This window comes from Sturnira hondurensis, unplaced genomic scaffold, assembly GCF_014824575.4.
Source record: "Sturnira hondurensis isolate 20B ecotype Veracruz unplaced genomic scaffold, ASM1482457v3 Scaffold0001872, whole genome shotgun sequence".
Lineage (NCBI taxonomy): Eukaryota > Metazoa > Chordata > Mammalia > Chiroptera > Phyllostomidae > Sturnira > Sturnira hondurensis.
The window spans coordinates 41,394,633-41,404,571 of record NW_028074503.1 but is presented as its reverse complement, the minus strand read 5'-3'; the positions used below and the strand labels follow the sequence as shown (position 1 = coordinate 41,404,571).

The 9,939-nt window shown below is 44.3% G+C and overlaps 1 protein-coding gene across 1 annotated transcript; it reads left to right on the top strand.

Annotated features, from left to right (window-relative positions):
• The first annotated feature begins 232 nt into the window (after positions 1-232).
• On the top strand, positions 233-9,712 carry LOC118976788 (histone-lysine N-methyltransferase PRDM9-like). The gene is made up of 8 exons (XM_037031441.1): positions 233-281; positions 2,367-2,517; positions 3,132-3,237; positions 3,437-3,708; positions 4,318-4,385; positions 5,520-5,713; positions 7,879-8,406; positions 9,672-9,712. The coding sequence occupies exons 2-8, from the start codon at positions 2,455-2,457 to the stop codon at positions 9,710-9,712; spliced, it is 1,272 nt and encodes a 423-aa protein (XP_036887336.1). The 5' UTR covers positions 233-281; positions 2,367-2,454.
• Positions 9,713-9,939: the final 227 nt, after the last annotated feature.

Below are 9,939 nucleotides of genomic sequence, written 5' to 3'. Positions count from 1 at the left end.
GAACACAGGATGAAGCATAGATGACACTGTCTGTTTTTCTTATCATTCTAATGAAACTAGTAGATGGCCACAGTAGAAGCCTAGGTCTTCATGGTACCTCAGAAAACATTTTCCAATAATCCTTGGGTTGTTCTTGGACTACTCTCGTTCAGAATTCTGTGTCCTTAATAAGAATCTTCAGATTTTGGAAACATTTACCAACCAAAACACTGGTTTCTCTTTATCTTTCGGTGAACCCTTCTTGGGTGGCCTTCAGAAGGGAACACAGTAAACACCAGAAGGTGGGTATTTCCCAAATCCTGTTGACAACAAAATTTTCCTCATAGATAGAAATGCAGGTAGGAATAGCAAAATGCAGAAAGTATCCTAGGAACTGCCACCTTCCCTTCCTGGTCTCTTCAACACATTGTCCAAGATTATCATCCTTTTTTAAAGATTTTATTTATTCGTTTTTTAGAGAGAGGGGAATGGAGGGAGAAGGAAAGGGAGAGAAACATGAATAGGTTGCCTCTCATACACCCCCAAGTGGGGGACCTGGTCTACAAGCCAGGCATGTGCCCTGACTGGGAATGGAACTGGTGACCTTTCAGTCTGCAGGCCAGTGCTCAATCCACTGAGTCACCCCAGCCAGGACTCATCATCATCTTAATAGTTAAGAACTACAGCAGCAATAGTAACTACCATTTGTTTCATTCTCACAATGTTTCAGACTTTAACAATTCTATGTGAATAAACTCACATTATAACCACCTGGTGAGGAAGGAAGATTACCAGTTTGATTCCTGGTCAGGGCACATGCCTAGATTGTAGATCATTTTCCTGGTTGGGGTGTGTGTACCATAACTGTCACCATTTGCAATGAGGAAAGTGAGCTTTCATAGATATAGAAATGTTTGACTACATGTCTAAGATCACAGTATCAGTGATAGTGCAGTCTAATCCATAATTTCTTCTCTAAACTACTTACAAACTCATTAAAACTTACATACTTTTTCCCTAGCTAGCATGACTTGGTTGGGTGTCATCCTGCAAAGCAAAAGATTACCTGTTTGATTCCTGGTCAGGGCACATGCCTGGATTGCAGATCATTTTCCTGGTTGGGGCATGTGTGAGAAGTGACTGATCAATGTTTCTCTCTCACATTGCTGTTTCTCTCTCTCTTTCTCCCTCCCTTCCCCTCTCTCAAAAAAAAATTAAACAAAATCGTTTTTTAATTAAAAAATAAAGCTGTCCGTTTTCTACAGTTTACATTGTCTTACACGTATGTCATTACATCATTCATCTTACTGACGGTTTCAACCAAAGTTCTCTGCTATACTGAAGTGAGAGATGCACTAAGACCCCCCGAATAAGGACAGTGTACAGTGCATAGGCAGTTGGTGCAGTGGATGGCCCCAGAGGAAGAAGAATGTAAAATGTCCAAGATCACAACCTCCCACTCTAATCAAAGAAAGCGCCTCCCAGCCCTGAGGAGCTTCAGGTTTCATGATTGAGGAACAACAAATAATAAAATGACTTAAGGACTTCATACAGATTACACACTCTTCCACAGAAACTTATCTGTCTGGAACTGATTTCAAATGCCCTTTCTTATAGGGTGAAATAACAGCTTCTTTGTCTGAGCTCTAATGAGACCACTCTCATCCTGTTTAGAATCATTTGTTCAGCCTGCCTACCTCTATGTTGTGAGCTCTTTGAGAGCCTGCTCCATACCTGAGAGTTCTCAGAGGTCACAGGCCCAGATCAGGGCTCCTGAGGGCCCCCGAATGTTTGCTGAATGAATGATTTCACAATCATTAAACTAGTTATTTAATTAGTTTACTAATTAAACTAGAAGGTGATCAATGAATGCTGATGGTAATTTCTGTGGGATTGAAATATGGAGAGAGCTGAGGGGTAAATTGATAGCACATTCATGCTGTATTACATAATTCACAGAATACTTTGTTGAATAGTATTTAATTGCATGTTCACTATAACATTAAAAAATAATATGTTATAGATCAGGGCACTAGCTACTGGTACAGCCTTATTCAAACAATTGATGGGAACCAGGTAATCTAAGTACAAATATTCTTTCCAACATATTGCAAATTTTATTTATTGTCCAGATATGTTTCTGCCAACTATTTATTCTCTACCCAATATCCTTCACTCTCAATATTACAGAGACGGTTGAAAGAAAAGAGCCATAAGGCATGGGTTCTAATCTTGGATTCATTACCTACATTGGCCCTATCCCCTCCAATACTCATACTCCCTAGATATTTCCAAGGGTTGAAGTTTTAAATACATGCGTGTGAAATACATGATAGGCCTTAAAAATTAAATACATGTTATCTTTTAATATGTGACTCATATTGAAGGAAACATCCAGGGTGCCATTAAGCAATGAATATAGTTTGAAGGAATTATCAGAAACAGCAAATTTGATGACTGCAAGTGACTCAGAGCATGCCTAGAAACCAGTGTCCCCTCCTGGAGAAACGTGCCTTCGGAAAGCACACTAGACAAAAATCGGATAAGAGAAAATAATTCGGAAACTTTAGTTCCTCTAAGTGCTACCGAAGGGCTGATAAGTATGACCTAGGTCTGTGAGGCGGACTTTGGGTAGGCCTGGATTTAAGCTGGGCTAAGCTGAGACTGAAGTTACCACTGGAACTTTGGGCAAATCCTATAAATTCTCAGAGCTCCTGCATTCTAATGTGTAAAGTAAAAATAAGGAAACCACTCATATATTGTTTGAAAATGTTAAATTGAATTTAAAACAGGCGACACGTGCAAGTTGTCCAAAAAATTGTAGTTATAACAGCAACCACACTTTATTGCTGTTGTGTGCCCAGGCCTATACTCAATGCCTAACACATAAAGTGCACTCAATAAATAGTTTATGAATGATTAAAGGTTGGCAAGTTAAACCTAGTAATGGGAAGATCTGGAAACAAAAATTGAATCAGTCATCTGTAGTTAGTGTGGCGTCTTAGTTTTCTGAACCAATAGTTAATAGTAAAATACCAGAGTGTGCAAAAGGACAGGTTAATAAATTGATGGGAGGAGATTGTATGTTATCTGACAAAATGGGAACTAGCACTCTAGACCCCACAAACCTCGCTCACCTGCTCTTCTCCAGCTCAAAACTCAGGAGAAAGGATATGGACGTGAAGATGTACAACCTACAAGAAAGTGAGGACTGTGTGTACCAAGAGGTCAACGAGCCCCAGGATGATGACTACCTTTGTAAGTGATCCTCACTAAGAAGTATGTTAAGATACAGTAATGTCAACTAGTCCTTTGGTCCCCAAATCATTCCCTTCCTCTAGTGACCTGGAATACAGGATTGAGCCCCAGTGATGTGTATGTAGGACTCCCTCTGAAGCTCTTTGTGTCCAGGAACGTGTGCTACACCTTCCCTAACCCCTGTTGCTCTCGCCTCCAGATTGTGAGAAGTGTCAGAACTTCTTCATCAACAGCTGTGCTGTACATGGGCCCCCTACATTTGTAAAGGACAGTGCAGTGGAGAGGGGGCATCCCCACCGCTCAGCCCTCACCCTGCCCCCTGGCTTGAGAATCGGGCCATCTGGCATCCCTGAGGCTGGGCTTGGAGTGTGGAATCAGGCAGCTGATTTGCCTGTGGGTCTGCACTTTGGCCCTTATGAAGGACACATCACAGAAGATGAAGAGGCAGCCAAGAGCAGATACTCCTGGCTGGTGAGAACTATTTACCTCTTCCACTGTCCTCTTGCTTCCCAAATTCCTTCTGAAACTTGGAGGGACCTCACCTCTTATGTGCTAGACATGGAGGGGACAATATGGTTAGCGCTGTGTACTGACTGGACTTCCCATGAACACAGAGCTCCTGTTGAAGGATCAGAAAGTAAGTGGGAGCAAAGTGATGCAGACGCAAAGGAGTGGCTTCTCCCTTGTGGGGCTCCTACTGTGATTGGACAGGTAGACTCAGATGTGTAGGTGATGAGTAAGAAAAATATCCTGTGGTCACAGCTAGCAGTTGAATCCCCATGCAGGCGGAAAGAGCTTTGATGACTTGGAGTGAAATAATTCTGACTATTACCTTTCCACCAAAAAAATAAAAGCTCTTTATGAGCGCGGGCCTGCGAACCACAAGATCACGGTTCGATTCCCAGTCAGGGCACATGCCTGGGTTGTAGTCCAGTTCCCTGCAGGCCAACTCCCAGCAGGGGACGCACAAAAGGCAACCATACATTGATGTTTCTCTCCCTCTCTCATCCCCTCTAAAGATAAATAAATAAATAAATTTTAAAAAGAAAAAAGCTCTTTAACTTCTTTTCTGAAACACAGATCGCCAAAGGGAGAAACTGCTATGCGTATGTGGATGGAAAGGACAGATCCTGGGCCAATTGGATGAGGTGAGGTCAACAGGTCTCTGGGTGCTAGAGGGGACTCTCATCCCCCACAAGTCCATATATCTTTCCCTCTCATCATGCCTCCCTCAGTGGTCTACCTTAATCCTTTTTTCCCTCTTTTTCTCCATACACTGTTCTTTCATTTCAGGGGACTTTAAAGAAAAAACTATAGCATGTATCCTCAAAATATAAAGTTCTCTGCTTGGCACCATCTGGGGGCTGGAAAGGACCTTGAAGAGCCTAGATTCACCAGGGACACTGGATTACACTTTAATTTATCAAATGAACATTAATTAAGCACTTACCATATTCCAGTTTAAGTGAAGGACTAAACATTACTTAAACAGATCACACAACCCATGTCCTTATGACGGACTTCTTACAGACAGACATAAAACGATTGCTTTTAGAAACATTTAACTATAATTCCCAAGAAGTGCACAGTGTCAAGATAGCACACACCAAGGGTGGCCTAGATCTGTGAGGGCAGCAAACCATCCCAGCCTCACTTCAAACTAGAGCTGGGCTCTGAGGCCTGCAGAGGAACAGTCATGGGCCCCTTTCCTGAGAGGGGCTCTCTTTTATCAGGGATAACAATGTGAGTCAATTATTAATGCTCTGTTTTATTTTACTAAAACAAAAAGACCTCCAATTTTCTATGGTAATCTTGGGCAAGCAAGTGAATGTTACTTTAAACAAAGTGTATGGGGGTTGGAGAAAAGCCTCTCAAGAGAAAACAGACATGGGCTGAGTACTGGATAACTAGTGAGCTCATTTAGAAGCAGAGCCCTAGACCAAGCACCAGGTTCTGTGGTGTGAGACAACTTGATTTAGAGTTCGGAGAATCCAGAGATCACTGGATATTATGGCCAGTCATGGTGGAGGTTAAGTCTAGAACTGGGTGTTAGAAAATGGTATAAGGCAGGATAAACACTGCTAGGAGGACTTGGAGGTAAGGATTCACATGACATGCTGACAGACGCTCAGACACTGAACAGAGATTCTCTGGAAGTATTATGAGCAGTGGGCAACACCAGAGCCTGAGGGCCTTAATCAGCGAGGAGCTGGACATGGATGTAGCAGGAACTGAGAATTCATCACTGTGATTTTCTTTCCCTTAATCTGCCTCAATCCCAGGTATGTGAACTGTGCCCAGTATCATGAAGAGCAGAACCTGGTCGCCTTTCAATACCATGGGCAGATTTTCTACCGAACCTGCCAGGTCATCAGGCCGGGCTATGAGCTGCTGGTCTGGTACGGGGAAGAGTATGGCCAGGAGCTGGGCAGCAAGTGGGGCAGCAAGTGGAAGAGAGAGCTCATGGCCGGAAGAGGTGGGTACCACTGTTCTTCAAAATAAAAAGAAAAGAAAGAATTCTCCATAGAAATATTCATGATCCAACTCTTAAGTGCAGTAAAATCTACTCTAGTCGGTAGAGTTTCAAATCACGTGATTCAGTAATTCATATGCCTTTGACTCTTAGGCAAAATTTTTATAATTTGTATTTTTAAAATATTTTGTACACAAAATGCACAACCACATATAGTACTGAAAGACTGAGAGGCAAAAAAGGAAAGTTTTCAAGCACTAACCAGTTCTCTAGCAAGGCAGTTTTTTTGACACTTTCATAGTTGTTTCTTCTTAATTTTCCTCCATACTTCTAAATAAAACATTTTTGTTTGTAGGCATTCATTATTTTTTTAAAGGATTTTATTTACTTATTTTTTAGAGGGGAAGGGAAGGAGAAAAGGAGAGAAGTACCAATGTGTGGTTGCCTCTCATGAGACCCCTGCTGAGAACTGTCCTGCAACCCAGGCATGTGCCCTGACTGGGAATCGAACCGCGATCATGTGGTTCGCAGGTTTGTGCTCAATCCACTGAGCTATGCCAGCCAGGGCAGCATTCGTTATTTTTTAAAGATTTTGTCCTGGCTGGTGTGGCTCAGAGAATGGAACACCGGCCTGTGGACTAAAGGGTCTCCAGTTTGATTCCCATTTAGGGCACATGCCTGGGTTTTGGGCCAGGTCCCCAGTAGGGGGCATGTGAGAGGAAACCACACATTGATGTTTCTCTCCCTCTCCTTCCCTTCCCTCTTTTCTGAAAATAAATAAACACATAAATCAAATCTTTTTAAACAAGATTTTATTATTTTTACAGAGAGTGGAAAGGAGGGAGAAAGAAAAATCAGTGAGCAAGGGAAACATTAACCGGTTGTCTATGGCACGCCTCCAACTGGGCCACAACCCTGGCATGTGCCCTGACTGGAATCAAACTTGTAACCTTTCACTTTTCAGACAACACCCAACCCACCAAGCCACACCATTCGGGCAGGGCACATTCGTTCATCATTTCAGTGAATTGTCATGAGATCCTACTCTGTGGCGCACAGCGTCTGGGGGACCTGGAAATACAGGTTACTGTGAGGATCAGAATCCCTGCTCATGAGGAGCTGACAGGTGAAGGAGGAAACCCAGGCACACAAGGTTGCATGTGCATAACACTCCACAATGGTTAGTGCTCTGGAGAAAACTAATTCAGGATAAATGCCTAGGAATCAGTGTGAGGAGAGGTACGCTGTGGCGGGTGGTCCCAGAAGGGCTCCTCAGGAGGTAACGTTTACAAAAATACCTGCCGGCAGAGGATCCCATGGAGATCCCAGAGGATCTCCATGCCACAGGGAGCAGCTAGTGCAGGGAAGAAAATAGATGTGGCGTTGAATTCACTGAGGGTCACTCGGGTCTCGTCTCAGCACAGAGGATAAGAACAGAGATCACACAGATGCTTAGCAGCCTGGAGATGCAGTGGTGATGATCCAAGTTGAGACACTGGGGACTTTCATGAATGAAAGTGTGCAGGTGTCAGCTGTAGAGTGGTGTGTTCTCTGTTCTGATTATCCTTTGTTAATTTTTAGAAAATAAACTCCAGTGGGGAATCCCCTCATGTTACTTCATCTCCAAGTGAGAGAGCATGGTGGCCTGGCCAGAGAGGACCAGGAGTCGGGCATGTAAGAAATGTGGTTGAAATCTTTTGAAACAGGTCTTACTGTATTTGAAATGGGCTAACACTAGTGAGATGAAGCATAAATATTTGGTGTGAGGCTCCAGGAAAGACATTTTATTTAACTATTTTGGAAAACTGAGAGAAGCAGTTCCTAGTTGGGGCCTGTGGTTTTCCTCTTAAACATGACTTAGAAGATACCTACAGATGGGAAAGGTCACTGTAGCTCCATCCACACAAGGAGTAAAATGGCCTCTCATGCTCCAAAAGCCCCTAGTCTGGGCAACATTAGAAAAGACCCTTGATGTGGGGTTTCTGGATTCTGAAGAAGATGCACTGCATGAAAATAGGAAAACAGTCAGCGAGTGGACACTATGGGAGACAGAGGTTGTGTTATCACCACAGTAAGAATGATTCATGGGGCAGGTCTTACCAGGAGACAAGTTGTGCGGCCCAGGCATTCTCATCAACATCTGCCCTGACCAAACCTTTCTCTTTCAGCGGAACCAAAGCCAGAGATTCACCCATGTCCCTCCTGCTCTCTGGCCTTCTCCACTCAGAAATTCCTCAGCCAACACGTGAAACTCAATCATCCCTCTCAGATTCTCCAGGGAACATCTGCAAGAAAACACCTCCAAGCAGAGGAACCCTGTCCAGAGGATCAGAATCAGCAGCAGCAACATACTAGTATGCACAGCTGGAATGATAAAGCTGAAGGTCAAGAGGTCAAAGAAAGGTCCAAACCTTTGCTTAAAAGGATCAGTCACAGGAGAATCTCAAGACCCTTTTTTCAACCTCCCAAAGAAGGAACGAGTAGCTCTAGTGAGCAGGAGAGAATGATGGAGGAGGAGCCCCGCAAAGGCCAGAAAGAGAGTGCAGAAGTCACAGGCAAGTTCTTTATGAAAGTAGGAATGTCAAGAATTGTAACAATTGAGCATGGAAGGTGTTGGGAAGGCTTCACTGATGGGTTACATTTCATCAGAGGCCAGAGGACACACTCAAGGGAGAAACCCCATGTCTGCAGGGAGTGTGGGAGAGGCTTTACCTGGAAGTCAAATCTCATCAGACACCAGAGGACACACTCTGGGGAGAAGCCCTATGTCTGCAGGGAGTGTGGGAGAGGCTTTACATTCAAGTCAGGTTTAATCAGACACCAGAGGACACACTCAGGGGAGAAACCCTATGTCTGCAGGGAGTGTGGGAGAGGCTTTACATGCAAGTCAGATCTCATCAGACACCAGAGGACACACTCAGGGGAGAAGCCCTATGTTTGCAGGGAGTGCGGGAGAGGCTTTACATGCAAGTCAGCTCTCATCAGACACCAGAAGACACACTCAGGGGAGAAGCCCTATGTTTGCAGGGAGTGCAGGAGAGCCTTTACACAAATAGCACATCTCATCAGACACCAGAGGACACACTCAGGGGAGAAACCCTATGTCTGCAGGGAGTGTGGGAGAGGCTTTACATTCAAGTCAGGTTTAATCAGACACCAGAGGACACACTCAGGGGAGAAGCCCTATGTCTGCAGGGAGTGTGGGAGAGGCTTTACATTCAAGTCAAATCTCATCAGACACCAGAGGACACATTCAGGGGAGAAGCCCTATGTCTGCAAAGAGTATGGGAGAGGCTTTTCACAGAAGACAAATCTCATCACACACCAGGGGACACACTCTGGGGAGAAGCCCTATGTTTGCAGGTGGAGTGAGTGAGTCATTAGCATTGTCACATATCAATAGCCATAGGAAGTCTACAGCCCCTTACTCTCCCCAAGGTTGTAATTAGTAGAGAAGGACCTGGTTCAACAAACCCTCCACTTTCATGACAAGACATGAAATGGACAAACAGCTCCATGGTGATATGGGGATGTCAGCCCCAAACTCGTTCATGGTTTTTTGACCTATACTAAAATGCTTTGTCTCCATATACATCCCTCATTTTCCCCATCACTGAAGGCAGAGGGTTCCTGAAGAGCCACAAAGAACTGGTACTCTCAGCCACAGAAATTCAACTCCTGCAAATGTGTAAATCTGGAGTCTGTCTACTCTGGTTACTGCCCAGAGAGGGATTTGAGACAGACTCACTCGGGAAGTGAATTCCCAGACTCCTGGAAAGGGGGCCTTTTCTCCTAACCCTAACCCTACCCATCCTTCCTTGGCTTCTCTTGGCTCTTCTACTTTACTACAATCTCAGGAGGCTCAGAGGTGAAAGGCAGGGAGACATGTATGCTTGTGTATGGACATGAGCTGCTCAGTCTAGGCACTTGGTCTTCCTCACTCTCCTTGCTGCCTTTTCAGGGTCAGCATTCCCTGGTGCACAGCATACAGATTCCACATAAGTCCATAGCAGGTGTGAGTCTCAGCTGTTTTCTCCAGCTGTGTGACCTAAGGCAAGATTCTCAGCCTCTGTCTTCCTGCTTAGTCTGTACAATAGAAATGGGAACTCCAGCCTTTCACTTTGACATTCAAACTGATGTCAGCACAGACAGAATCTGGCAAGAGATCGCAGGCCCTACTGAACAGCCTTCGGTGCCTAAGTCTTCCTGGTCTTTAGTGCTGGACAAAG

Coding starts and splice junctions, on each gene's coding strand:
- LOC118976788 (XM_037031441.1), top strand. CDS start 2,455: ATGCCTAGAAACCAGTGTCCCCTCCTGGAGAAACGTGCCTTCGGAAAG. Junction 3,238..3,436: donor CCAGGATGATGACTACCTTT/GTAAGTGATCCT, acceptor TCTCGCCTCCAG/ATTGTGAGAAGTGTCAGAAC. Junction 4,386..5,519: donor TCCTGGGCCAATTGGATGAG/GTGAGGTCAACA, acceptor CCTCAATCCCAG/GTATGTGAACTGTGCCCAGT.